The sequence below is a fragment of the Drosophila hydei genome, unplaced genomic scaffold, assembly GCF_003285905.1.
Source record: "Drosophila hydei strain 15085-1641.00,03,60 unplaced genomic scaffold, DhydRS2 tig00000060-arrow-pilon, whole genome shotgun sequence".
Lineage (NCBI taxonomy): Eukaryota > Metazoa > Arthropoda > Insecta > Diptera > Drosophilidae > Drosophila > Drosophila hydei.
Genome location: NW_022045656.1, coordinates 10,073,421 through 10,100,565, shown reverse-complemented (window position 1 = coordinate 10,100,565; position 27,145 = coordinate 10,073,421). Strand labels below are relative to the sequence as shown.

General features: G+C 41.8%; 6 protein-coding genes across 7 annotated transcripts; 2 read left to right on the top strand and 4 right to left on the bottom strand.

Annotated features, from left to right (window-relative positions):
• Positions 1-1,711: 1,711 nt before the first annotated feature.
• LOC111597028 (dehydrogenase/reductase SDR family member on chromosome X) lies at positions 1,712-5,768 on the bottom strand. Of its 2 annotated transcripts, none has more exons than XM_023311538.2 (5): positions 5,628-5,768; positions 4,059-4,263; positions 3,868-3,975; positions 2,447-2,828; positions 1,712-2,376 (listed from the first exon to the last, which is right to left on the bottom strand). In XM_023311538.2, exons 2-5 carry the CDS (start codon positions 4,228-4,230, stop codon positions 1,974-1,976), a joined length of 1,065 nt encoding a protein of 354 aa, XP_023167306.2. In that variant the 5' UTR covers positions 4,231-4,263; positions 5,628-5,768; the 3' UTR covers positions 1,712-1,973. The 2 variants fall into 2 exon arrangements, with proteins under 2 accessions (XP_023167306.2, XP_023167305.2); XM_023311537.2 differs by lacking the exon at positions 5,628-5,768 and adding an exon at positions 5,264-5,502.
• Positions 5,769-6,167: 399 nt separating this feature from the next.
• Positions 6,168-13,761, bottom strand: LOC111597061. The gene is made up of 5 exons (XM_023311587.2): positions 13,194-13,761; positions 9,942-11,035; positions 7,099-8,379; positions 6,657-7,027; positions 6,168-6,591 (listed from the first exon to the last, which is right to left on the bottom strand). Exons 3-5 carry the CDS (start codon positions 7,997-7,999, stop codon positions 6,415-6,417), a joined length of 1,449 nt encoding a protein of 482 aa, XP_023167355.1. The 5' UTR covers positions 8,000-8,379; positions 9,942-11,035; positions 13,194-13,761; the 3' UTR covers positions 6,168-6,414.
• Positions 13,762-16,153: 2,392 nt separating this feature from the next.
• On the top strand, positions 16,154-19,329 carry LOC111597127 (bromodomain-containing protein DDB_G0280777-like). The gene is made up of 6 exons (XM_023311688.2): positions 16,154-16,293; positions 16,919-17,139; positions 18,542-18,828; positions 18,914-18,935; positions 18,980-19,254; positions 19,308-19,329. The coding sequence occupies exons 2-6, from the start codon at positions 16,924-16,926 to the stop codon at positions 19,327-19,329; spliced, it is 822 nt and encodes a 273-aa protein (XP_023167456.1). The 5' UTR covers positions 16,154-16,293; positions 16,919-16,923.
• Positions 18,840-23,316, top strand: LOC111596983 (tudor domain-containing protein 7). Its single transcript, XM_023311467.2, has 7 exons — positions 18,840-19,783; positions 19,844-21,547; positions 21,605-21,723; positions 22,254-22,530; positions 22,589-22,740; positions 22,801-22,949; positions 23,006-23,316. Exons 1-7 carry the CDS (start codon positions 19,364-19,366, stop codon positions 23,221-23,223), a joined length of 3,039 nt encoding a protein of 1,012 aa, XP_023167235.2. The 5' UTR covers positions 18,840-19,363; the 3' UTR covers positions 23,224-23,316.
• Positions 23,317-23,376: 60 nt separating this feature from the next.
• LOC111596985 (mediator of RNA polymerase II transcription subunit 8) lies at positions 23,377-24,323 on the bottom strand. Its single transcript, XM_023311469.2, has one exon. It carries the CDS (start codon positions 24,234-24,236, stop codon positions 23,466-23,468), a length of 771 nt encoding a protein of 256 aa, XP_023167237.1. The 5' UTR covers positions 24,237-24,323; the 3' UTR covers positions 23,377-23,465.
• Positions 24,324-24,442: 119 nt separating this feature from the next.
• LOC111596984 (peroxisomal (S)-2-hydroxy-acid oxidase GLO5) lies at positions 24,443-26,140 on the bottom strand. Its single transcript, XM_023311468.2, has 3 exons — positions 25,753-26,140; positions 25,420-25,692; positions 24,443-25,250 (listed from the first exon to the last, which is right to left on the bottom strand). Exons 1-3 carry the CDS (start codon positions 25,881-25,883, stop codon positions 24,560-24,562), a joined length of 1,095 nt encoding a protein of 364 aa, XP_023167236.2. The 5' UTR covers positions 25,884-26,140; the 3' UTR covers positions 24,443-24,559.
• Between the last annotated feature and the right edge of the window lie 1,005 nt (positions 26,141-27,145).

Here is a 27,145-nt window from a genome sequence, read left to right as displayed (position 1 = left end):
AGCTGACTGCCGCTAGCTATTGAAAATATATTCCTAAATATTGTACACAATCTAAGCTTTTCTATATATATCTTAACATCTCTCGTATTATTAACCATCCATGATTTTAGTAAGTTTCTTAAGATTATTTAGGCTAGATTTTTTCAAATTTTATTTCTAGCTTCTCAGTTAAAGAACATGTTTCGATAGCTGAAACATTTGACACACGTATTGAGTAGCAGTATCTTAGTAGTAGGGATAAAGTAGCTCATAACAAACTTAGTAGTAAGGTTAAAGTATCTGCCAGTCGTTCACTCCCGACGGATTTAGTTTTGGCTGTTACCTTAATGTACATAATAAATCTGTTACATACCATTGCAGATGATATCTGGTTATCTTTTTTAGTTTCTTTTAATATACAGCCCCAATGCAGGCATCCATCAGCAGCTCAAGCCGTAGCCCAAATCCAATCCAATCAACACTCTTAATGTCCGCTAAACACGCACGCAGCGAGATCCCACATTGGCGCAGATGACTTCATTGGGGCCTGGGAGACGCTCTTGATTGATGACTGCGCCCACGAAAATGATAAAAAAAAAAATTGTATACGACGGCAGCTTCACACATTTCAGCATTCAGCATTCAGCATTCAACATTCGACAGTCGACATTGATATGTTTTTGTCTCGTAGCTGTGACGGCATAGAAGAGACTTCAATATGCCGAGACGCCGCCACGAAGTTCAAAAAGCAACTCAAGTGACAAGCCAACTGAAGTCTAACACCCTCTAAGAGGGTATTATAATAATGTCAAATGGAAGGAGACGTCTCTATGCACATGATCAGCAGCATTGTTTAATATGTCATATAATATTCTGTCATATATCATATCATGTCATATATATGTTATATAACATATATCTGCTACAAGCATTGCCCTTGGTGGGCAGTGAATGGCTTTAAAGATATACAACAGAGAGATTAAGAGCCAGCATAACATCTCAGATCATCCCATAACATTCTCATATCATATGACAAATTTTCATATATGAAATGATATATCAGATATCAGATCATATCAGAGATTAGGTTCTTTAAGAATTATTGTTTGCAAATTAAATTTTCATATAGAATCGTTATCTTAAAAGAGCATTCAATAGGGAGATATAGCAGTTCCATATCATGTCATATATCGTCGCCACTCATATAAGACAAAGTCTTTAGAGGGTATTAGGCCATTGGCACGCTGCAAATACCTAGGCAAGCTGACTGGAATTGTCGTTGCCATTTCGCTGGATTGATCCACCCATCTGGCCACCTAGCTGGATGCACGCCTCTTGACTCTTCACTCTTCACTCTCCAGTCTGCAGTCTCCACTCTGCACGCAAGTCGATTAAAATTCCGCATAAATGTTGAATGTTAATCGCTCATTGTTTGAGGAGGAGCACAAATTAAATTGTTTGTAAATTTGACATATAAATAATAGTTGATGACGAAGTTGTTGCTGTTGTTGCAGTTGCTGCAGTTGCTGCAGTTGCTGTTGCAGTAACGACGTCTTTTAAGCTGCCGCCGCGAAGTATCGAAGTGGATTTGCTGCTGCTGCGGCTGCTGCTATTGCTGCACTTTTTTAATTGCACTTTTGGGTCTGCTGCTGATGGCAATCAACGCAGACAAGTTAATTAAAATATAATCCATAGAAATATGTTGTTGGCTTGAGTATCTTCATGCATTCGGTTAGATTTCAGTGCGGAGCGAATGTTCTGAGTAGCGTGACATATTTATTTGGAAACAATTCGTAATTGATTTCGAATACATTTTGAGCTATAACTTGTTATCCACATTTATCCGGCATTATCCGGCTTTAAGTGAAGGCACGCAAAAACAAAAACATTTTAGCTATACAAATTGTGTTATTTTAATAAAAGACGATATTAAGAAGAAAATTACGTTGCACCAGTTGGGGAATGTTAGAAAATTTCAAAATTAGCTGCGTCTATTAGAGTGGGTATTCGCCGTTGCCGTACTGCTTGATCTTCAGCAGTGAGCAGGAGTGCTCGAAGAGCTTCTCGCACTTGGCCGGCTGCTTGGCGTCCGCATGGAAGGGTCCCTTGCCGCCGTTGCTCAGATAGGTGCCTCCCTGGCCCTCGATGGATGGATCTATGGCAGCGAAGACGACGGTGCGGGCGCCTCGCTCCGGCGTCTTGAAGAACATCTTCTTGAAGAATGGAACTGCCGTCGTGGCCGAGTGCTCAAACAGATCCGTGTCCACAATGCCCGGATGCACCACGTTCACCTGCACATGAGCCTTTTCCGCATCCAGCACCGTTTGCAGGTGGCGCGTGAACAGAATCTGCGCCAGCTTCGACTGGCTGTATGCAGTGCCGGGATAATAGTTTTTGCTGTCAGAAAGGAGAGAAACATTCTGAATGTGAGCAGGGAAAGAGCAAATAGATGCCTTCCTTCACTTACAGTCCATTGAGGTCCTTGTAGTTGATGCGGCCAATGAGATTCACGCAAGAGCTGACGTTCACAATGCGCGCGTTCCTGCCCGCCTGACCCGCTGCTCGCAGCTTGGGCAGCAGCAGGTGGGTGAGCATGAAGTGGCCCAGGTAATTGATGGCAAAGTGCGACTCGTAGTCATCGGCAGTCAGCTTGAACGGCGCAAACATAATGCCCGCATTGTTTAGCAGCAAATCAACTTTGGGATATTTCTGCGAAATTTTCTGGGCAAAGGCTCGCACCGACTTCATATCCCCTACATCGAGCTGTTCGCAAATAAGTTTGCCTTTCGTCTGGCTGAGATCGACAATGCCACCAACGGCGGTTTCGGCACTGCTCGGATCTCGTACGCCTGCAAAAGAGAATTATAAAAATAATTATCCACAAATTTAAACAATTTATTTTCAAGATTTACTGTTTTGGGGCCAATTGAAACGTCTGTGACAGCAAATATGAATTTCAATTAATATTTAATTAACATCACAATCGAATTTAATTTCTAACGCTTTTTAATATTTTTAAATACAGCGCGGGCTAAAAATTCCTCACTAAATACCACTATAACAAAATATCCCCCTACTTCATGTGAGGTGTTTTTTATTATGCCTAAGAGTATGCAATAATTTCCCCAGCAAACATGTGGGAATGACAACATGTTGGTCGCTAGCAACATTTTACACTTCTAGCAACATTGCTTAGCAGCAAGTGGACTTCAGCTGACTTTGTGTGTGTGTGGCTGGAGAATATAAGAAACACACAGTTTTGATTTATATGATCTTATTAGTCATGCAATTCACGCGCTGACATTAAGTATTTTTAGTTTTATAATATTGTTTTTGTTTTGGTTTACATATATAACACACCGTTATCGGGTTCCATTTAATATGTAAATATTCTCATTTAATTATTTATCATATATTTGTTTTGTATAAATCACAATTAAATGAACAAAATGTTAATTTATGTTTTGGGTGTTATTTTTTGTTGAGGCAACGTGTTTGCTGATCTGGCAACATGGACTTTGTTGGCGAAACTTTATAGGTTCTAAAGTTCTGTCTTCATGGAAAAATATCCTTTATGTAATACGAAAAGGTAGTGCCCAAGTGTGCCCAGTGTGCCCAAAGCACTGCAATCTTTGCATATGCATGTTTGCTGCAACATGTTTAACTAGCAACATGCTGTGAGTGTGAACTGTAAGTGTGTGGGTTCGTCTCTAATGTCTTCGCTCAAATTGCTTAGGCAATGCACGCTTTGGCCAAATTTTTTTTTCTACTATCGTGTCATGTGTGTTGGCTGAATAACAAATTGGCTGCGCTAATTTATATAGCTGCTGCCAGGCAGCGCCATCAAACGGAGTTCAATTGGTCAAGTACGAAGATTCATTCACTCACCCATTATAACTGTCATATCGCATGCCAACAATTTCTCAACAATGCGCAGGCCAATGCCGCGATTGCCGCCCGTGATGACAGCAATACGATCCGGTTGCTTGTAAAGTGCTGAAAAGAGAAAAAATACAGATAAACAGGTTGCTAATCGATTGTAATTGCATGAACAGCTTTAGCTAATTGTATATACACACCCACACGATCCCTGGAGGCGTATTGTGCATCGTGAATGAGTCCGACAATGCCTACATACTGATAGCGAAACTCAGTCTTCCACTCGAACCAGGACTTGGGTATGCCCTTAGTTGTCTTGGTGAACATAAAGCCGCACAGCAGCGCCACAAAGATAAGCAGCCAGAGCAACATGTTGCGCAATTCTATTGTGTGTGGGTTTTGTGTCTGTGGAAGATAAGGAATAAATGTTGCTGAGTCAAGTTGTGTTAGTAAGCGGCTGGGGGCAAAGATCGCCGAGCAGACCCTGATTAGACCAAGTAACATTATAAATATTCACTTCCAGCTTACAGATATAATAAATATTCATATATAGAGAAATATCTCTGAGCAGCAATTATTTGCCTGCAGCGACTTGAGTCAGCAACAAATACATATATATATTTTTATATAATTTTTCTCACTACTTTTGTTTGCCGCCCGTACCTACTTACAGCACTACTATGCTTGCATTCATATATGTATATTTTATATAGATATTTATTTCAGTAGTGCACTTTGGATCAAGTGTTTTTTTTTCACTTCGTTGCCAATTAGTGTTAAACTTAATTGCTCAACTCTGAGTTCGGAGGGTTTCACGGCTATTTAAAATAATCATTGTATTATGAGTATCAGCCAGAGCTCTGAAATTATGGCCCAGTTAGCAGTTGGTTTTCTAAAAAACAACGATAGCGACGACGGCGACACATAAAATGCAAATTAAAGAAAGAGAGCCAAAAGCAAAGGAATGAAAGTTGAAGAGCCAAAGAATGGGCCAATAGCTTCGAAAATAATATAAAAAAAAACATAGACTCATGGTAGAAAAGCAAACATATGAAAAAAATAGAAAAAAACGTTACTCTAATGGGTAGCTACAAAGGTGCGAAGAGAGCCGCCAAACATAGCTCACAAAATAGTTTCATGTGTGTGTGTGGGTGTGTGTGTGTGTATGACTGTGTGCATGTGCATATGTGTGTGTGTGTGTGTGTGCGCTTGTGTGACTTTTTGCGCTGTCAACACTGGGCAGAGGCCGACTTCTTCGACTTCCGTCAACAAAAAAAAGTATCTGCCTGCATTTGTTAACTTTCTATTTCTTTTGTTGCTGCGCACAAGTGCACAAGACCTTGCATTTACTACAATATACATTTATATATAATATATATATGTATATATATATGTGCATACTTACTGCAATTAAATGTATGTATGCTGATGCGATTTCTATGCACTCGCGTGTGTCGACAGCCCTTGGCCTATGCTAATATTTGACAAAAACTTTATTCACTTAAATGGGTAAACAGTTTCAAATTGTGTTTGCGTACGACGCAGCACGTCACGTTTCCAATTCAATTTAGTATGGCCAAACCGGTTCTCAAAATAAAACACAACCGCACCGCTGGAAATTCAAACGACAACTAAAACGTTAAAGTTTCGCGCGCTCGTTTTCAGTTTAGAACCTGAATTTAATTTTCAATTGTGTTTTTGTTGCTGGCCAACGACGCCGAACAACAGGTGTTGACGCCGGCAAGTTAGCTGTACAACAATAAGCTTACCTCTTATAATAAATGTCACTTCACAATTGTTAGCTATTGACGTACTTCAAGCTTTAACAGTAAATAATTCGATAATTATATTACATAAAACCTTAAATGTGCCGCGTTAAGCTGACTAAATATCTTAATTTGTAATAAAAAAAAATTAAGCTGAACAGCTGTTAAATTACCGGCTTTTGGTGTGACCGTGCGCCTCAAGCTCCAAAATGTTGTTTTTATTTAAAAATACTAAACATAGCATTTTCCGTTTACGTTACAAAATACCAACTGCTCAGCTTAAGCAATAAAACTTTTTATTTTATCTAGCTGTTTTGCATTTATTTATTAAACAAAAAGTATTACAGTGCATTTAACAAAAGTTTTATGTCAACTAATGTTATTTGTATAGTTTAAATTTGTATATATTATATGTAAGTAGAACAAATTTAAAATCAAAAAGAAGCTAAGCACAAAAACAAGAAATTCTAATTATATATATACTTACAATTTGTAATTTGTAATAAAGTTTTGATTTACTAAATAATACAAGGATTTCAAAAGTGTTTTCGGTATGTGTGTGAGTGTGGGTGTCTATAATAATTGTATATATTCTTTATACATAAATATATATATTACTAAATCTTGAAATATAGTTTTGTTGGTGCGCCTAAAGTCTAGAAAAAAACTTTTTGTTTTGAAAGGGAAAAAACGTATTGGAAATTTTTGAAATTCAAGTCTAAGTTGCAGCTACTGCTTCATCCTGATGCTTCACAGGCGATGCAGCAACACTCTTAGGCTGCTTTGACTGTCAATTCTCCATTGACATGACTCCAATATCATCGTTAATGGCCAAAACTTGGCCGATAAAATTTTGATCGGAAACTACTTCGCACAGGGATTTGCATAGCTCCGTCAGCTCATGCTGCGACATATTCAACTGTGGCGATAGCTTCATCAGATGCTGCGACACATAATCCGGCAGTTGCTGAACATACAGAGATTGAAATAGATTAAAAGTTTGTTTTATATTAACTCGAGCCAGCCACTCACCTTGCCCTTGCCGACCTTAAAGGCGCTAAACATAAGTTTGGCTTTAACGCGCTGCTCATTGGGTCCATCATAGAAGAGCGTCAGATGCGCTTCCTGTACATTGGCCACCAGTGGGAAATAGAGTCCCGCATAGACACGGCCCTTGGCGTCGCGCGACAGCAGCGAACGGAAATTGTAAACCAAATTACGGCGCACAGTTACATCCACAGCGGTTATATATTCCTGTGCGATGTATATCAAAGATGTCTTGAAGCTGGCCTCATCGCCGCGTATCTCGCGCTCCTTCCACTCCACAAACTTCTCGCTGTGCTGGCTAAAGCTATAGCAATAGTCGCGCTGCAAATGCGGCTCCTTCGACTGATTGAACCAGCCTGAGGAGAGAAATAGAGAGACAAATTTGACATAGTTCATAGAGAGAGAGTGTGTGTGTGTGTGTGCTTACCTGTGTGTGGATAGCTCTGATCACACATGATGGTCACAGCGCGTCCCACATGGTAGCCCGGATCAAGTATCATAACGCCGCGACGCTCACCGATGGCAAAACGCATGGCAACCATAACGTGCTCCTTCTCAACACCCGCATCCGCTGAGTTCATGCCGTACTCCTCATCCATTTGCACGTAGTCATTGCAGTCGACCACCTGCTCCTCGCAGGACACCACGCAGAGATACTGACCCAGCTGGGGGAACATCTGCACCAAGCGCGCTATGATCTCAAAGGCCAGGGAGACGCACATGTGATGGCGACGATTGATGGGCACATCGTAGAACTGGAAGAAGCTGCGCAGATCGGAGCGACGCGTGCGCTTGAAGCTGCGATAGAAGTCCACAAAGAGATTGACCGTATTGTAGTGGGTCTCCTCCAGCATGCGCTGCAGCGCCGTCTCCACAATGCCATTCAGCTCCTCGTATTGCCAGACGTTCTCGAAAACTAATGTATCCTTGGCCGGCTCATCGGCACTGCCCCAGTCGGGCAGCGGCAAGGGATGACCCAATGGCCAGACACCGTTGATCTGATTGTAGGCAGACAGATCGTAGCCATCTGCCATGGCCCAGTTGGCGCCTGGGTGCTGCTGCTGCTGTCCAGTTGGTGACTTCTGCCTGGATAGCACCCGGATGATGTCGGAGTAACGCTCCGATGGGGCACCCACCGATGTCAGGTCGGTTGGCGTCCACTGCTGATGCCGCTGCTGCTGCTCCTCAACATCTTCTTCGTCATCGTCCTCGCTCGATGTGGAGGGCGTACGCAGAGGCGTGGTTCGCGTGGATGCGCAACTGCTTGGCTTCTCAGCTTGCTCATTGTTGACACCGTTGACTGTCGTAGTCAATCCCATGCCACGCATCGCATCCGCCAGCTGCTGCTCCGTGGAGCATCCTCCAGCTGCAACGCCTCCAAAGCTGCCATCGGCGACATCATCAGCGTCGACATTGATGATGGCGGCGTAGCTGGGCGTCGCTGCTGCTCCATCCTGGCCTTGGCCATGGCCGCTGGATACAGCGGCGAGTCAGCTCGGCCATTCGGCACCCCAACGGCCCACGGTGGGCACGTAGCCACTTTCACAGTCATTGAATGTTGCTTCTAGTTGAATGTTGAGTGATGCTTGGGCGGCTGCGGCAATCGCAGTGCTGGCTCCAAGACTATTCAGCAGACTATTCCGGCCCTGCGCTCGGTTGAACAGGAGGTCCGGCTCGTCTCCAAATTTCGTTGTTAGTTTAGACTGATCTGTTAGGGCGAACAAAGGTCCGATTAGTTTAACAACTTTTATGGCTATCTTATCTACTATTATTATTATTATAACTAACGATAATTATCGATTTCTTATCAATTCTTTATCAATTTCATTGCATATCTCATTTCCTCTTTAACTTGATATTGTTTGAACTCTAATGTTAGAAAGCTTATCAATTGCCTGTATCAGGCTTGACCGATAAGTTATCGATTCAGTTATATAAATGCATATTGTGTTAGTCTATTGTTAATTCATCAATTCTTGTTCTTCGGCTATTTATTTTTCTATACCAAATATATAAATTCACTCAATATAGTTATGTTTTTCGTTCTTTTAGGCTTCTTTTGTATAAGATCTTTTACTACTTTGTCTTACTACTCTTTTGAACACTATCTTTTTTTATCTTACTATCTTTTTTACAAAATCTTCTACTACTTTTTCTTACTACCTTTTACTACTCTTTTACTATTTCACTACCTTTTTTATAAAATCTAGCACTTCAATATACTACCTTTTGTACAAAATCTACTGCTTTTTTTTTACTAGCAAAGGTCTAGTCTAGACGCTTAATCTCAGCAATGATTCGAGCTCCTTCGCTTGTTATGCACTTTTTGCTTATGCAACGCAATTGAAAATCTGCGAGGGCTAATAAACAACTCAAGGTTAATCAGGAGAGACGAGACGGGCCGTCCAACTAACTTGTTATTTGACTTGGGCACACATTACTTTGTAGGCAGAGACGTGCATATATATACATCTATAATGTGTATGAATGAAAGTCACGCGTAGTTATATGGAATTAGCCTCAAGTGCTGATAAAGTCTGGCTGATTAGTTGCTGGGTTCATAAAAATAAAATAGAGCAGATGGAAGCTCGGCGGTGAAGCACCGGATAATGGTCAGTCGAGCAACGAGGGACGGTGGGGTGGTGGGGCGATGGAACATAGGGGAGCAGGCACGTGTCTGGCTCATGTGCTCAAGTGCTCCGCATACTTGAGGCTGGCAAACGTGAACTGCCACGAACCCAACGCCATGCACAATTTAACTAATTCATTTCAAGGTTTCCAGACTGTAGTTATTTCAATTTTAATTAACAATAAATATTGCGTCATAATATTGCTTTGTTTGTCATGAAAAATCTGGTTGTGAGTCATGTAACTGCAATTTTACGAATTAACGCCCTTTTACTCAGGCATATGAATCATTTCATTTCTAATAAGCTGAGCTGCGTTCTGCACTAAAAAATGTACTTAAGTGTCTGATCTAAATACTGTTTGGCTCCACCTGTTGTTAGGCATAAGAAGGCTATCTGCTTCCACCGCAAGTGATTCTAAATAAAATGCAGGTCTAAAAATAAAACAGTCTATTTGGATCTAAAAATTATTTAGTTCCCTCCACCACTTGTTGCTAGGCAAACAACGCCTATCAATGTATACTAAACTGTTGCATTAAACTTAAATTGAAAAAGTATTCTTAAACTATAGTTCTGCCTTTACTAAATTCTGTGGCATATATACAGTTATGTATAAATATAGAATAATCGGTTAAAAGCTTACCCATACAATGGCCTAAGCCCAATAAACAAACTTGTTTTGTTGTGTAGTGATTTTGCGCTGCTGTTGTTTTTCTTGTTAATGTTTTACACTGCACACGCGAGTTTTTGTTTTCCGTTTGATTGAAAGTATCGAATAACTCAAGTTGACGTTTGCCGATTACTGTTCGCAGTTGTTCTCAAACTGTTTGCACTTTGTTTGCTTTCTTATTTTTTTTATTTATTCGATCGAAAACACAAGGAAATTAAAAAATAACGTAACGTGAACTAAAAAGCAAACAACTTATTGTTGATTTGCTAAATTGAATTCAAAGTTTTAAGAAGTATCTTTTCCTCCTTATCCTTCTGTTCTTATATTCGCTTTGGAAATTAAACTTTACTCAATGTTTTTTTTTTTCTATTTGTCGCTTTTGCCTGTTCAATGCAGGTCAGAGTTTTTTAACAATATTGGCGAATTAATCGACATCGAAGTGGATTTTTTTAAACACTGTCCGCTTGATATATATTTATATTATAATACGGTTCTACATATACCGTTAAAAATATATGCACCTGCAGTTGTCTACTTTTATCGCACAGATGGCGCTGCGTATGTTTTGGTCCGTGTTCGATCCGATGCCAACAAGCGACGAAATACGACTGAAAATTGAGCTCTTCTGCGACGATTGTTTCGGTGTCGAATGCTGAATGCACACAGTTCGCTGATTCGAGCGTGTTTATATACACAGTTCTAGCTGTTTCTTGGGGTGGGTGACGACGGGCGATCGCAATTGCTATTGTTATTGTCTTTGATATCGGCGAGGGCACAGCGACGGGGTTGGCACAGTTTCACTGCCTTTGATTTTGCTTTGGTTCCCTCTTGTTTTTCGCTCTATTCGCACACATTCGCACTTATGTACGTGTGTATATATTTCAATATGTGACGCAAAAAAGCTTGAAAAATTCCACAGGGCTCGAAGCCAGCAGACGGAACGAGGAGGAACGACGCGACTGATTAACGTGGGGTTTGTTTTGCTACGAGCAATCGTGTCAATATATTTGTGTTGTGTAAACACAAAAAGGGATTTGATAATTGGAGAAAAGACAAGAGTCCGGTAACTGTAAAGAATAGAAAACAAAAAATTTGCTTATATATAAATATATATATATATCAATTTAACGTTGAAATCAATGTGATATGTTTGTGTTTTTGTTTGTGTTTGTGTATGTACGTATGCATGTAGGTATGCAATTTAAGTGTTGGAAACTTCCATGAGAGCTTGCACATAATGGTACTAAAACGTTTTGGAATTGACTTTATTATTATCTTGTTGTTGAAACTCTTATCGAAATGTAAATAAATAAATGTGTTTAGTGCGTAATACCGCAGTTAAATAAGTCAACATATTTAATATATGAATTTGCATAGTTTATCCGGTCTATTATTCTTTGTACAGCCCTATAAATGATTTGAAATGAAAACGAAACAAAAACAATGCTTTATTTCCATTCCTCAACATCCTGCCCCAGACTTCACGATCTTTCGTTCATCTGCAATATATTTACATATATTATATAGCTGCCATATAGTTGAGGTGCTTTTGCGTCGTAGCAAATAAGATTCTCGGCAAGCAAAGTTGTAAAACCCTAGGCACTCAGACAGTTGGCAATGTGGCCTTGGGGCAATGAAATTTTGCAATTGTTGTTGCCACAATTGTTGCAAACATTCATGTTTATGTTTATGCCGACTGCCTAATTTTTAATTACACACATACAATTTGTATATACGATATTCGACAAGCTTAAAATACACTTGTACTAGATATGTCTGACAGCGTGAGCGTTAAATCAAACTAATTGAGGGCATATTTAGCATAAGTATGCATAAACTTCCAATACTCATTTATAATTAAATAACTAATTAAGGTTTCACATCTCAAGCTCAGAGCGAACGATTTACGATAGTCGAGAAATCGACGCATCAAGCATACGCCGAATGTTCCGGAAGCTAAAGTCGTAAAGTGAGAAAACAAATTGAAACGTCTTCGAGCATAGGTTGTAAATTGGATTAACTGTCCAAGCCATAAATAAAACTTTGACGTCATCACAAAATATGAGCGTGGCCACTGAGCTCAACCTTCGACGAGGCACACATACAGAAGCATACGTGTGACAAGTGCCGTTGTAAGTAGTTCAATGTCGACGCACCACTGACGTCATCAAGGCGCGTGGGCCCAAAGAAATTAAAGATTGAAGCCGGCCGGTGCGTAAGGAACACACTCTATTCTCTATTCCCAACAGAACAGAACAGAACAGAGCCCACTAATACATTCACACCATATGTATGTACATACAAGTATGCAGAATCATGTTCATTGTTCCAATGGCCGTCGTTTTGGGTGCCGTGCCACGTGGCGTTCCGCTTATTTGTAAACAATTTTGAGCGCGTGCAGTTAGTATTGGTGCTGCTTTTATCCTCGTCTCTGTTTCGTATTCGTTTTTACTATCAAAACATTGCGTACTGAAGGATGAGCAGTGCGCAGACTCGTGAACTCTGGAATTTCCAGTTGAATTTAATGGAATATATACATATGGTTTTTCGTGTGTAACAAAGGCAAGGAAAATGGAACGATGAACGATGGGAGTGCATTGATTCGTTACAGTGACGTCCTAAATATATGCACATGGGCGATTCCTTTTAAGTAATAGTATAAATTACTTGAAAATATGCCAAAAACTAATTTATAAAACATATCTATCTATCAAGTGTTAATGCTTATACATTTTTAAATATATAAAGCTTTCCAAATATTTAATAAATATTTACTAGAAATTGAAAATAAATAAAAAGGTTAAGTGCTGATGGCGTTTGCCATGTTTGTGCAGCTCTATTTGACGTTTTATTCTTTGATATAATGCCATTACCCATCTAGCTGTATACACTATTTTGGCACGTCACTGTCACCAAAGCTAGGCAGCACAGATGTTTTGCACATTTTTCTTGCATATAGCAAACGAAAAGAGGGAAAGAGAAGGGAATCTCTTTGTTGTCTACTTTACTGCTTCTGCTGCCGTTGTTGTTATTGCTGCTGTGAGTCCTGCTGCCATTTGGACTGTTTATACATAGTTAAGGTGGTGGCTGTTATTGTTGCCAATGCGCTTTTCATGGCGAAATTATAAAATCAATATGAACAGCGAAAAACAGTGAAGTGAGAAGGCCCATTGGGTATTGGGGCCTTGTGTATAATAATAGGTGATTGTAATAGAAAAAGCTTACCGTTTATTTCACACGCGCACACAGTCACAGGCACTAACGGCACTTAGTAAACACACACACAAGCACGCACGCACACACACTCCACTCAGACGGACGCCGCCTGTGGAGGAAGGGGAGGATCGAACGTTTGAGTTCAGTCGCTTTAGAAATTTTTACTCCAATTGTAGGAACCGTTGTAGAAAAATAAAATCAATATAATTATTTTGGTGTGCATATTGGGAACAGTCATGGCACAATGGATCCTCCTTGTTAAGGCACAATGCAACTTCTCCACGGATATATATGTAATTTGTCTAGAGAGGGCGATGGAATCCTTTCAGTTTTTGTGTCTTTTGCGTTTGTGTGGCATTTAAAAAACTACGAAATCTTCGCCCTCACTTGGCACCAGACTACAACGTAGTTCGAATCCCTAGAGTTGTCCCTTGGACAGGCACTCAAAGTATATATTATATATTTTGAATTAAATTATGTATTTAGTTTGTCTGTAGGACGACGAAGCCCTCGGACGAAGCCCAACTGCAGCGTTTGATGTGGAAAATTCGACTGTCTGTAGCTCGGGCTGCGACAGCCGCTGAGTCACCCAATCAAGTGTTAGACACTTCCAATCCGCTTCCAGGGCGCTTCCAATGGACGAACGTTGAGTCGCCTTTGTACTTGCAGCAATGCAGTGGCAAATGTTTGCGTCACCAACACAAGGCCCCCAACTCGGTTACAAATGGCTTTTGCGATATGTTGAACAGCAATCTATATATATATATAGATATCTATATATAACAGTATTGATTGATTGAGAGCTTGTTTAATGACGAAGTCCCTAAGGCAGAAAGGTTAACACAAATATTACAATTTACCTAGTCGAGTTGTTTGAAAATAGAATTTATGAGTGCTTTGAGCAACAATGCTGATGACACTTCAATGAATGACAGATGATTGACTGATTGATTGATTCACTGATTGATTGATGACCAACGAACTATCCAAGATTAGTCATGCTCGGATTTATGTAAGCTTCAGTATGTATATATAGCTTAATTGACAGAGTGATTGATTGACTGACTGAAGAATTAACTGATTGATTAACTTGATTGGCAAACTGATTGATTGATTGACTGACAAAATATACTTAAATACTGATTGATTGTTAGATTGATTGATATATAAATTCCCTAAGGCCCAATAGCCGGCAACATCTATCCATAAAAAAAGGCTAAATTGGCATCACTGAGTCGAAAGCACTTCTCAAGGCACTTGTGTGCCTCGACAAAATGTTTGGTATGGAAAACAATGTCAAATGTGATACACAACAGAGTGAGAATTATACTAATGGTAATTGTGGCAATTGTGGCGCACGACTCACTGCCCGGCAGTACAGTGAATGCTCACTATAATGGATATACTCACAGCAGGAAGCAACGCCGCCCTGAATCCCAAATGCAGCCTCACGCCTCAGCCGAGACACACAATGTGGATGCTGGGGAGCCCAACGATTTGTTCGAGCAGCAGAACAGAAATGAACTCTGGAATAGGGCAAGAGCTAACTATAGGGAACAAGTTAGAACGGCTGCTCTCAGGCCAAGATTACAGAGCTACAAGGAAAATGAAAAACTTTTGCATTGGCTGAGCGAAAATAGCCCCGAGCAGGAGTTTGAGCAGCAGCAGCAGGAGCAGGATTTCCTGGTGTCGCCGCCACTGGATGCAAGACACAAAGACAATCAAGATCTCAGGCTGAAACGCATCGACATTCAAAGGGAGCCTGCAGATCAAGCATTTGATCGTTTGATGGAATTGAATCTGAGGCAGGAGCAAATGGATGAAGCGAAGAACTTGAATTCAAGGCCTTTCAACAAAGATCGCACAACATGCGAGAAGAAAGGTAAGCAGCAGCAGCAGCAGCAACAAATGAGCCCCGTCGATCGCCTGCTGAAACGGTTGAAGACTATGAAAAAACACGCGTGTCTTGTTATCAAAAATCTGAATCTATTGGAAACTGAGATACGCAACAGATGGCCAGATGCGAGATCTACGAGCAGCAAACGGCCACCGAGCGGGAAGACAACTCCTTCGTCTGCTGGGCAGCCGGAGCGTTTGGACAGGCCAAGGACGATTCCCGCCACACCGACGCCATTTAAGCACAATCGTGGATTCTACTTCGGGTTAAGTCCGCCGGGCGATGATAACAGCGAAGAAAACTTGGCAACCGCCATGAAAGAGGAGCAGAAGCTGGAGCAAAAGGTGCGTGAAGAGCATCAAATGCAGCGAGAACGAGATGACAAGATAAAGCGAGCGAGATACGAAGCAGCTCCGGCGGCAGCTGCACGAATTGAATACCTCATGAAAACTCCAGAATCCAGAAGAAATTATTGGCATAATGTCAAAGGCAATAATATAAAGAGAAACAAACAGATTTTAAATTCACACATACCAGAAGATGGATCAATCTCAAAGAAAAGTTTAAGAACGAAATTGCAACGAGTCCTGCGGCAATATAAAAGAGCCAGACACCGCATTACATCAGAATAATCTACCAATAGCTACAATAACAATGTCATTTTTATAATTAATATCTATTTTTTACAATTTGAAAGAGTTTATCTTACTTTTAAATTTACGTTTTCAAGCGCTTTTCGATTACTCAGTCTAGTTTTCAATGGGGCCACCCTGATTTATTTCGTGTGAGGCGATAGTCCATACTAGACACAAGTAAAAGCTCTAAAACTACCTATCGATGATAGCAGTAGTATCGATAGTAGCGCGGATTTACTTCAGTTGCAGTTGGAGAAATAAATTTAATAAATATTAAAAAATAAGTTATACGTAGATTGAAATATATATATATAAATATATTTGAAATAAATATAAATTTACTCACGAGTAAATAACAGTTTTGCCATCAATAGTAATCGAAAATTGATGGAAGTGTCGAAAAAATACGGTTAGTTTGACAGCTGTTAATGGGACCGCAAGCTTTCAAAGACGTTTCAATTTTGTCCCGGCTTATACATACGTCTTCGTGCGTATGCCTTAATAGTAGTGCACACATCTCACTTTATTCTAAAGTGCATATAATATATAGCAATATATTTAACATTGGATAAACTCTGTAAGTGTCTAAATACTATATTTCATTTCTTTATTTCGTTGGGCTGTGAAACTCAATGCGTTTGCCTAATTCAGCACAAAAAAAACATGGCGGGCAAATAAATGAAGTAGAAATATAATATGTTTACGTTGGCAAACACAAACAAACAATCGCATAAATAAACAAAGCTTGAATCGGACTATCTTAGGCTTCTCAATATCTCGCAATGTATTCAACAATGGTTTCCAGCTAATCCAAAGTTGCAGGAAAAATCGGCTTAGTTTTCTGCTTAATAATTTAATTTGAATTGTGTGAACGCATTAGAACAAAAAAAAGGAAGAAATGATCCCGTTGCGCCGCCGCGACACTACACGACTCTTGCTTTTGATTTTGCTCTCGCGCGTTTTCTCGTTTTCGCTCTCTCCCTAGCACTCAGCTGTTGCTTTCATTATCTGTGTCGCGTTCATTGTGCCCAAATTAGTTTTCGCGAATATCGTTTGGCACGCATTTTTGTTGTTGTGGGTGGGGTTGGTTGGCATTTCACAGTGCTTTATCATGTTTGATTACCTGATTGGCATGTACACACATGCACTGTGTATGAGTATGAGTGCATATTGATATTATTTTTGCTTTAATCTCTTTGCAGTCACAATGTCTTCGGAGCACGAAGAAATGTTGAAGGATATCACTATTGTGGTGCGCTCGTTAATAACTTCAATTAAGCCGCCGGTCAGCTTGCAAACGATAGAGAGGGACTACATGAAAGTGGAACATGGACCAATCCCTTATCGCAGTCTTGGCTATCGAAATACCATCGAATTATTGGAGAAGACAAATGCATTCATTTTCCAAAAAATTGGAACTCAAGTGAGTGAAGAAGAGGTGGCGACCTCCCACAATGCGCGAAACTCTCACTGGCTCACATGCTTACTTGCTCTCTGGCTCTCTGCCTCTATCGTTCCGTATGAAATACGTAGCTTTTGAGAGCAGCGATTGAGCTTTCGGCAGCGCCTGCTCGCATTAGCGCTCATTTGTATCTCAGTAAGTTGCGTTGCGTCAAAGCGAACGGTGCTGTTAGCTAGCGTCTCTGCGTGTGTGTGTGTGTTCGTGTGCTGTACGGGGCTTGGCTTGCCACAAAGAAACAACGTGTCAATGTAGCGTCGCTCGTCAAAAGTGTAAACAATGTTACTTGTTTATTATTTCAGCCTTTCTATACGTTTGCTACTGTGCTGATTAAGCAGTTTTCTAAATGCAGCGCACTCACTCACACACACATAAAAATAAATAAAATGCCAACAATTATGCATACGTTATGTGCAAAGCGAAACACAAAAAAAAAAATGACAGCCAATTTAAACTTTTTGGCTATTCGTCTTTTTGCTCTCATTCTCTCCCAGTTTATGTGTGTGTGTGTGTGTGCGCTCGTGTGTGTTTCGTTTTGCATGCTTGGTGAAAGTAATCAAACGTTGCTGCTGCCCGACAACAAGAGGAAGCGGGAAGGCGCATCGCATTGCATTTTAATTTTTCTTTTTCATTTGCTTGTTGCCCATTCTTGTCTTAATTTATTTATATATGCAGGCATTTGTGCACTGTGCCTCCTTATTGTTTAAATGTCAATCGACACTCGTTTATTCTGTGATCAATGCCGTTGTTGTTGTTGCTGTGCTTATCAGGATGCCGCCTTCGTGCATTGCCTCCGCTTCCAGTTAACTGACGCTCTCATGTTTCTGCCACCGAAGCTCCCCCCACTTACCTGGCCTGATTTGCAGTCAAGCGATTGACGGCCAGTGGGTGGTTGCTGGATAAGTTGAGTCGTCTGTGGGTTGTTTCTATAAAAATAAAAGGAAACAAGAAAATGCCAATGCAAAGTCGAATCAATAATGCATAAATGTGCAGATGGCAACATTGTAACAAAATAAAATTACAAAACAATTTAAATAAACGATAATTGCCTTCGTATGTCTCCGCAGTTATATATAGTAAATCTTTATCTATTGAAGTTTTTCTCTATAAAATCAGCAACTGTTTCCATTTGTTTTATGCAGAAAAAAATATGCACATCGAGTGACTAATTAACCAATTATTTGTTTAATGACAGCTTTCACCGCTGAACGCAATTTCACATTAAACAATTGTATCCCTTATCACGTCCCGAGCGCGTTCAATGTTGAATCACCCAAAAAGTGCTGCTGCTGCTCACGTCATAAACTTAAACCAACTATTAGTAACTCCTGCTATCAGATGCTAATGTTATTTGCTCTTCTTACAGATCTTTGTCTCCGCCAAGCCTAACCCCAAATCGGCGCACATTGCTTCTATGGTGCGTTGTCAAAAGCCGAGCAAGACTAAAGGCCTTCTACGAACACCCGCAGCTTTTGTGCGTCCAAACTTACGATCAACAATCGTTCACAATAGCAATGTCAAACCACCTCTGATCTGCAGTGTTCAGTCCAATAATCTACAGAAGCAACAGAGCTCGCAACAACGAGCACCGCATCAACAGCAGCAGCAACAATTACGACAACAGCAACAACTACAACAGCAACAACCACAGCAGCAACAACAACCACAGCAGCAACAACAATTACGGCAGCAACAACAACAACGGCAGCAGCAGCACCAAAAGGGCAAACAATCGCAGCAGCAGGATCTGTTGGGCCTGCGTAAGGAGCTGGTGCAGAAGCTCGAACGCTTGCGTCTGCAACAGGAAGAACAGCTGAATCACGAGCGCGAAATCCAGCGACGCCAGGCGGAGTTGCGCGAGGAGCAGCAACTGCAAAAACTGCTATTGCAACAGCAGCAGGCAAGGATAGACAGGCAGATTCAACAGCTGCAGGAACAGCACGAACGCGGTCTTAAGGCGCAGGCACGTACCATTGAGAAGCTGCAGGAGGATCGCCTGGAGCTGAAGCGTCAATTGAAAAATCAGGAGTTGAATCATCGGCTGCAACGTGAACTGATAGCAAGACAAGAGGAGCACAAGTCTCTTCAGGTCGAAACCGAAGCTCAAACTGAAACTCAGCTTCAACTCATAGAAGAAGCAAACAAGTCTGCTGAGCCAACGCCCCCGAATTCACCTGCGACTGCCGAGATGAACGGCAACGCATCTGCCGCTGCTAGTGCCCGCAAGCCTCATCTGCGTCCCATATTGGGCAACAGTGCCTCCCAGCGTCCGGCTGCAATGAGGCAGCCATCGACAGAGGCAGTGTCACCTGCTGCTGCTGCCGCCGCTGCTGCTGCTGCCGCCAATAAAAGGCCAATGCATGCACGTGTTCAGTATCCTGGTGCGCGTCCCACTGGCGGCTTCTCTGTCAACTATAGATTGAAACAACAGCAAACGGCAGTTGTTCCACAACCAGCAGCAGCATCAACAGAGCCTTCTTCAGCAGCCGTTGAGCTTATAACTCCCCCAGACTCGCCAGAGAATGCAGCCAGCAACAAGAATCCATCTCCAACTCCAGCCACAGCAAATAATCATGTGGATTTCAATGTGAAGCAACCGCTTGTTCAGGTAAGTGCTGTGAGTTCAAACGGGCCGATCTCTAACAAGTCTATGATTGTATAAACACAGATTCAGCCATTACGACCCGATGTCCACTTTAAATTTGATCCCGCATACGATGCGATCTCCTCGCTCAAGCAATATTGCGTCGTGATGGGCTATCCGCCGCCCGCTTACGAGTTGTACAATGCAAGCAAAAGCAAACTGCTGCACTGCAAGGTGCGCATTGGCGAGACCATCTTCACCAGCTACCCGGAGGCGCATTTCGACGAGGCGACAGCTAGGCAACGCACCTCTGAGATAGCTGTTGAGCGCCTACAGCTGCTCGAATCGCGCAAACAATTATCGATTCAAAGCGATAACGAATTTCTAGATGGCCTCTACCTTGAGCTGATCAAGCATCCGCATGGCATTCTTAGCCACAAGCTGCCGGAATGGTATCAGGCAAATGTTAAGCGCCAGGTACCCAATAACTGGTGGACTCTGATCAATTTGTCTCCCAAGATGCGTATCGAGAGTAGCGTTAATACGCACATTGTATTTGCAAACGCTGACTTGCCCTTGGGCAGTCCGACTGTCCTGCAGCAGAGCAACGCGGGCCCGTTGGCAATGCCGGAGCTGCAGCTGCCGTGGGCGGATGGCCAGCTGGATTGGAGCATGTATATCACGCACTGCGACAACACTACGCATGTGTGGGCGCGCTTGATTGATCAGAGCGCACAGTTCGAGAAGCTCACCGAACAGCTGAATGCGCATATGTCGCGTCTGCAGAATCGTCAGCCAGTGCAACAGCAGCAGCTCGTCGAGCAACAGATTTATGTGGTCGAGGTCAGCGAGAACTGGAATCGTGTCCGTGTTATATCATTGGACGTGGAGCAGCGTCAATGCAGCTGCCATTTTGTAGACTTTGGCGACGAGGTGATCTTCAACTATGATATGTTATATGCGTGTCCATCAAAATTCCTCTCACTGCCCGCTCAAGCTGTGTGCCTCAGCATGTATGCCCTGGACAAATTCGAAGAGCATCCACATGCACTGCCTGTGCTCACAAAGGAGCTGGCCGGGCATAGCGTTGTCACTCGTATCATTACCAGCGAGGCGCAGTTTCTCAAAGCTGGTGGACTTGCTCAGGGCGTTCTGCTGCCTCAGCGGGAAGTGCCTTTCGCTGAAGAAAATGGCTGTGGTCAGTCGTTGGTGCGACATGCCTGCATCGTTGGCACGTTCTACGATACGTCGACTGCGGAGGATATACATCTGAACGATTTGGTGGCCAATCAGATCATACGCAACACTCCTTCACCGATGCTGAAGCTGGAACAGAAGCCGAATCACGTACTCGTCTCGCATGTTAACGATGTTGGCGATCTGATGGTTCAGCTGCCCAATGAAGATCTCAAATTTGTACAGCGCAGCATTGCACGGATAATGAGCGACAGCAGCGAACAGCATCGCGTTCGCTACTCCGATCTGTTGCACGATCAATTAGTGTGCGTATGCGATGAGGCTGGAGATGGTGTTAAGCAGTGGTATCGTGGCATGCTCACAGCCAAACCGAAAAGTCCCGAGGAGGAAGTCTTTGATGTGTATTACGTTGATGATGGACGACTGCGCAAAACGCACATCTCCAATATTTATCGTCTGGAGGCGAACAATCTAGCGCTTGCCTCGTATCCAGCGCAAGCTTTGCGGGTGCGTCTGCACGATGTGCCGCCAATTGATAACCAAATGGTGGGACGACTACGCGGACTGCTGTCGCCGCAGACGCCAGTACTGGTAAGTGAATGTCAAGTAATCAGCTAATAAAATTCTAAAACTCTGTTTGATCTACAGCTGAAGGTAATGGAGGGCGCCAACGATAAGCTGCCAATGGTCACAATTCATGCACGCGGTCAGGATAGTCTGTATTTGTGCTTGAACAGTGCGATTCGGGTCGAATATGAAGTGCAGAGGTAAGTTGAGACTCTGCTCACAGCTTCTACTCATACAAATCATTCTTACATCTGCACACACACACCTACGCACACCCATGCCCACATACTCACACACATGCACACGCACAAACTTGTTTTGCTCTTCTGTGGTTTAATGATAGTTTCTAATTAGTGCTTTCAATAAACTGGAACTGACATGAAACTCTATCGCTACAAAATTATCTCAACATTAACGACTCCTTCAACCAACTCACAGCATCCCGTAAGCTAACCTTCGTTCGTTCGCTCACCAGTGCTTAGCTTTAAGATTCATTATCCATCAATGTACATAAATTTACTAAAAAAAAAAAAGATAAAAGGGTTACATACATTTGAATATCTGTAATAATAACTACTGTACTGCCAAAAAGCCGAAATAGACTTTTCATATGTTACCAATGTGCCTTGTGTTGCCCAATTACACTTTTACCTATCCACAACCCCATTCAATTTCCAATTGCGACCTGCCACCTGCCACGTTCCTTTGCAACTTTGCCCTTGTCTCTTAGTACGACGCGGCTGGAACCGTTCGATGACGGCGGCCTGCACTTTAGTCCTAGCGGTCAGCTGATTCGTCGCAGCAGCTTCAGCTCCACGGTGTCCAGCCAGAGCAGCTGCAGCGATCAGCCGTCAGCAGCAGTTGGCCTTGCCTCACCGCCAACAACGCCCAGCAAGGCGAAGGGCAACTCTCTTCTGCCCATTCTTAAAGAGTACGAGGCCATACCCGCTCTCGGTGCCTATTTTGAGGTGCGTGTAGTGCTCTCTGTGAATCCTAGCCACTTTGCAGTAAGTCCTAACTCATTTATGTCTTCCATCCAGTTAATCTGCTCTCTTCCTCTAACAGGTGCAGCCATACAAGTGCTATAATCAGTTTCAGCGTCTGATGAAGGAGTTGCAAGTCCATTGCAAGAGCCCATCAGCACAGAGTGTGTTGCCAGCACAACTGAGCATTGGCCAGCCCTACGCTGTGGCAGATACCGATGGCTTGTATCATCGGTGAGTTGCTTAGTAATTGATTAGCCAACGGCGAAAATGCAACTCCCTTTTCACTTGCAGCGTAAATATTCGAAAGATTTACGATGAAATGATACACGTTCGGTATGTGGACGCAGGCGACGATGGTGTTGTGCGCTGCAACCAGTTGTTGCACCTCACACCAGAGTTCAGGGAGCTACCCATGATGGCTTTACCGGCACAGCTCCATGGTGAGTAACACTATCTATATATTTGTTCACTTCTCAGTCACCTTCTATTGGTGCAGGTATTCAACTGACGGGCATCGAGTGGACGCAGGAGAATTGCGCGCGATTCCGCAAGCTTACGTTGGGCCAGAAATTCATTGGCATTGTGAGACGCGTAGACAAGCTGAAGGATGAGCGGCGTGCGCTTAGCTTGGAGCTGATTGATACCTCAACGCCGCAGGATATTAAAGTGCACGAAACACTAATAAGCGAGAAACATGCGCTGCCGGCACCATAATCTATAACGATCTTCCTCAACTTACAACTCATTTGTTTTGTTTACGTTTATTTGTTTAAATTATATGTGGCCTACAGCTATTATAAACATATACATATACATATAAATATACAAATATATATATATATATATTTATGAGAGCCAACATTCCGAAATTCTAGTATCTAAGCATATGTATATCTATTATTATGTTACTGAGTTGTATTCAAGAGCAAAGCGCAACAATAAATTATGATATTTTGCTACCGAGAGAATGGATGTACTTGGTTCGCTGACTTGATGTTGGTTTTCACGGCCGATGGCGCCTTGCCTAGCTGCTGTTGTACATTGCCCGGACTCATGGATGGGCCGCCCATGGGTGGGGTGGGCCCGCGTATTGATGGCGGCACCATCATGCCAGGACCAGGCCCTGGTCCATAGTTTGCTTTGTATTGCAGTCCCTTGCCCATGCCCACTGTTGCAACGAGCAGCTGGGTGTCTGTCATGCTGCTTGTCTGCTGTATGCCTGTACGTGAGCTGGATTCAATCTCCCATTCTTCGCGCGCTTTGCTCACCATATCTAATACGTGAGATACAACCTTGTTGTACTGTGTCACTTGTTTCATAGCCGCCTCGTTGGTTAGATTTGCCGCCTTCTGTTCGTTTTGCTGCATCTTCTGCTCAGTAATGGGATCGGGTCTCGTTCGCAGATAATCCGGCACGATATCGTGCGAAAACACCGGCACACGACCTTCTGTGATATTAACCAGCGTTTCGTCGCGATCCATGGAAACTAGCAGCGGTAGCACAGTGCGATTTCGAAGCGGAGGACACTGCTCCTTGGCCAGAATCTTAGTCAAACTCGTCAGATGACTTGATATGATGGCAAAGTTATCCAGAAAAGTTGGCCAATTGATGTCCATATACTCCATTTCCAGTTTTTGTATCATGGAGAGCACCGCCAACTTTAAGTCGTTGAGACGCTGCACCACTGCGTCCAGCGTCATCTCAAAGTGCTTCTCTTCGCGTTGCATTTTATATATATTTTCTTAATTGCAATGTTTTAGACAACAATTTCATTCCTTCTCAAACAGCAACTTTCTTTGTAGCCTTTCACAGCTGTTTTTGGTTGTATATCGATAGGTGGGTATTTAAATACTGCATATGCGATTAATGTACATATTAGCAAAACTAATGTATCGATATAGTCAAGCGATTATTTTGCCAGTTGGTTGAAAATTAAATAATTCTTAACCGTCTTAATATTGTGTATATATTAATGTTTATTTTTCGTAAATTTTATTATTCTGGAGTACGTTCTTACCTTTGGTAGTTCAGTGTTCTGATTGAATTGAGATTATAATTTTGAATAGAAAGACTCATGCACCACCATTCCCGATTGGATGTCTTTCAAAGTTTGGCAACCTGTCAAGGCCATCGTGATTTCAAAATCTTTTCGTAATACACTCAGCAATTGCTCGACACCGCTCTGCCCATTATAGGCCAGACCATAGACTGCCGGACGGCCTATGAAAACGGTCTTGGCACCGAGCGCCAACGCCTTGAATATATCATTTCCCTGCATAATGCCGCCATCTAACATTACAACCAAATCGTTGCCCACAGCTTTTGCCACCTCAGGCAATGCTTCTATGGACGCTGGCACAGTATCAATTTGCCGGGCGCCATGATTGGAGACAATTACGCCAGCACAGCCGAATTCCTTAGCCAAGACGGCATCCTCTGCGGTTAGCACGCCCTTAGCAATGATGGGCAGGTGTGTTAGCTGCTTAAGCCAACCAATGTCCTTCCACGTGATGCTGGCATCAAATTGGCTAGCCACGTATTCGTTTATGCCTGAGCCCCCCATTGTGATCACACCATTCGCCTGCTCCCCTTGGAAGTTCGCCAAACTCAGATGCGATGGCAAACTGAATTTGTTACGCACATCGGAGCGCCGGTGGCCAAATATGGGAGCATCAACTGTTAAAACAAGGGCCTGGAAATTTGCCTTTTCAGCGCGACGCACGAGTTTCTCGGTAAGTGATCTGTAAATGATAATAGTTTGTTAAGCTCTGCTTTAAATGGCGCTAGCGCACATTCAAATTGTTTTGAAATCATCGATAGACTTTTCCAATATCGATTACAACCGATACAAAAGTGCAGTTATTTGAATGTGAGCGCTTGCTTCTTGCAGCTGAAAAGGAGTTGACCTACCGATCTTTATAGATATAGAGCTGAAACCATTTGCATGTATCGGGTGCTCCAGCCGACAAATCCTCCAGCGATGTGGTGGAAAGTGTGCTCAGAATGTATATGGAACCTGCTTTGCCAGCGGCGCGTGCATTGCCTATCTCGCCATCTGGATGCGCCATCTTCTGCATAGCTGTCGGGGCGATGCCCACCGGCCACTTATGCTGCTGTCCAAGAAACTCACAGCTAATATCAAGATGAGAGACATCGCGCAGAAATCGTGGACGTAGACGCAATCTGTCATTGAACAAAAGTTAGATCTGATCTAAATTAAAGATTAATTGAAGGTTTGCCAACCTTTTGAATGCCTCTCGATTTAGTCCAAGTGAGAACTGTTCTCCTGCTCCGCTTCGATAGTAGTCTAAGGCATTTTTCTCCAGCTTGGTGAAAGCCTCTTTCTCAAAATCCTCTACACACACTAGCTCCATGTTTCAGTTCGTACTTATGTAACAAATTAATATGCGAATCAGAATCTCGATGCAAATACACTTAGAGTTGAATTCGGAATCAGCTTTTGTCGGAATGAATCTACGTTCTAATAAGAATAAAGTCTTTGAATAGCAGCACCTCTTTCACGACTTAATGTGATTTCCAATAAGATATCCGCTCAACTGAGTATAACTTCCAATAGGAGTACAATTGGAGATGAAATCCGTGTAGCAGCTCTCGCTAGACTAAATCTCAAATCTGAAAGTCTAGCTGGTGGTATCAACGGCTTTTATGACGTCGTGATAATCGACTAGCAGCAGCTGATAACTGAAACCTAAAATAAACACACAATTTACGCTGTGCACGGATCATTCAGATGCACAAAGATGATGCTAGTCGACAGCAACATGCCCTTCGATACCCAGCGGAGAGCTGCACTATGCCAAGGAACTGAGTAGTCGTCTGAGAAATTCCACTTGATTGCGATTTCAGCTGACTCCTTAGTCTTCTAGTAACACTTAAAATCCATAATTATCATTATGGTTAACATATTAAGCGCGTTCCTTATGATTCTCTTAAATATTCCACTTAAATTGTATGCTTATGTTATATAGTGTTGATTTTGCTATGATATGTGTATGTATATAGGTACATATAGCATCATCATATCATAGTTATCATTAACGTCACATACTTAGTAATAATTTGCTTAAGTAGAGATTATATTATTGAAGAGCGTAACCCTAATGATCATTATCAGAGTGAGAAAACTATAATATTATTATGATTATTATTAACAATTCCTTAAAATTATAAAATTTAACTTTACTAGTTATTAACAATTTCTTAAAGTTATAAATTTAACTTTAATTCTTATTAACAATTTCTTAAAATTATAAATATAACTAGTTCAATTTATATTTAATTGTTATTAACAATTTCTTAAAATTATAAATATAGCTATTTCAGCCTATTTATTTTTAACAATTGCTTAAAATTAAAAATGTAACTCTTACAATTTAATTGTTATTAACAATTTCTTAAAATTATAAATATAGCTATTTCAGCCTATTTATTTTTAACAATTGCTTAAAATTAAAAATGTAACTCTTACAATTTAATTGTTAACAATTTCTTAAAATTATAAATATAACTAGTTCAATTTATCTTTAATTGTTATTAACAATTTCTTAAAATCAAAAATATAACTATTACAATTTAACTTTAATTGTTATTAACAATTTCTTAATATTATAAATAT

What these genes read in the sequence shown, in the direction of transcription:
- LOC111596983 (XM_023311467.2), top strand. Translation starts at nt 19,364, where the DNA reads ATGAACGGCAACGCATCTGCCGCTGCTAGTGCCCGCAAGCCTCATCTG. An exon ending in TGAAGCAACCGCTTGTTCAG is followed by an intron (nt 19,784 to 19,843) that starts GTAAGTGCTGTG and finishes GTATAAACACAG; the next exon opens with ATTCAGCCATTACGACCCGA. An exon ending in GTCGAATATGAAGTGCAGAG is followed by an intron (nt 21,724 to 22,253) that starts GTAAGTTGAGAC and finishes CTTGTCTCTTAG; the next exon opens with TACGACGCGGCTGGAACCGT.
- LOC111597028 (XM_023311538.2), bottom strand. Translation starts at nt 4,230, where the DNA reads ATGTTGCTCTGGCTGCTTATCTTTGTGGCGCTGCTGTGCGGCTTTATG. An exon ending in CGCCTCCAGGGATCGTGTGG is followed by an intron (nt 3,976 to 4,058) that starts GTGTGTATATAC and finishes TTCTCTTTTCAG; the next exon opens with CACTTTACAAGCAACCGGAT. An exon ending in TACAAGGACCTCAATGGACT is followed by an intron (nt 2,377 to 2,446) that starts GTAAGTGAAGGA and finishes CCTTTCTGACAG; the next exon opens with CAAAAACTATTATCCCGGCA.
- LOC111597127 (XM_023311688.2), top strand. Translation starts at nt 16,924, where the DNA reads ATGTCTTCGGAGCACGAAGAAATGTTGAAGGATATCACTATTGTGGTG. An exon ending in TCCAAAAAATTGGAACTCAA is followed by an intron (nt 17,140 to 18,541) that starts GTGAGTGAAGAA and finishes CTCTTCTTACAG; the next exon opens with ATCTTTGTCTCCGCCAAGCC. An exon ending in GCAGGATCTGTTGGGCCTGC is followed by an intron (nt 18,936 to 18,979) that starts GTAAGGAGCTGG and finishes CGTCTGCAACAG; the next exon opens with GAAGAACAGCTGAATCACGA.
- LOC111596985 (XM_023311469.2), bottom strand. Translation starts at nt 24,236, where the DNA reads ATGCAACGCGAAGAGAAGCACTTTGAGATGACGCTGGACGCAGTGGTG.
- LOC111597061 (XM_023311587.2), bottom strand. Translation starts at nt 7,999, where the DNA reads ATGCGTGGCATGGGATTGACTACGACAGTCAACGGTGTCAACAATGAG. An exon ending in TCAGAGCTATCCACACACAG is followed by an intron (nt 7,028 to 7,098) that starts GTAAGCACACAC and finishes TTCTCTCCTCAG; the next exon opens with GCTGGTTCAATCAGTCGAAG. An exon ending in TTAAGGTCGGCAAGGGCAAG is followed by an intron (nt 6,592 to 6,656) that starts GTGAGTGGCTGG and finishes CTGTATGTTCAG; the next exon opens with CAACTGCCGGATTATGTGTC.
- LOC111596984 (XM_023311468.2), bottom strand. Translation starts at nt 25,883, where the DNA reads ATGGAGCTAGTGTGTGTAGAGGATTTTGAGAAAGAGGCTTTCACCAAG. An exon ending in AATCGAGAGGCATTCAAAAG is followed by an intron (nt 25,693 to 25,752) that starts GTTGGCAAACCT and finishes GTTCAATGACAG; the next exon opens with ATTGCGTCTACGTCCACGAT. An exon ending in CTCTATATCTATAAAGATCG is followed by an intron (nt 25,251 to 25,419) that starts GTAGGTCAACTC and finishes TATCATTTACAG; the next exon opens with ATCACTTACCGAGAAACTCG.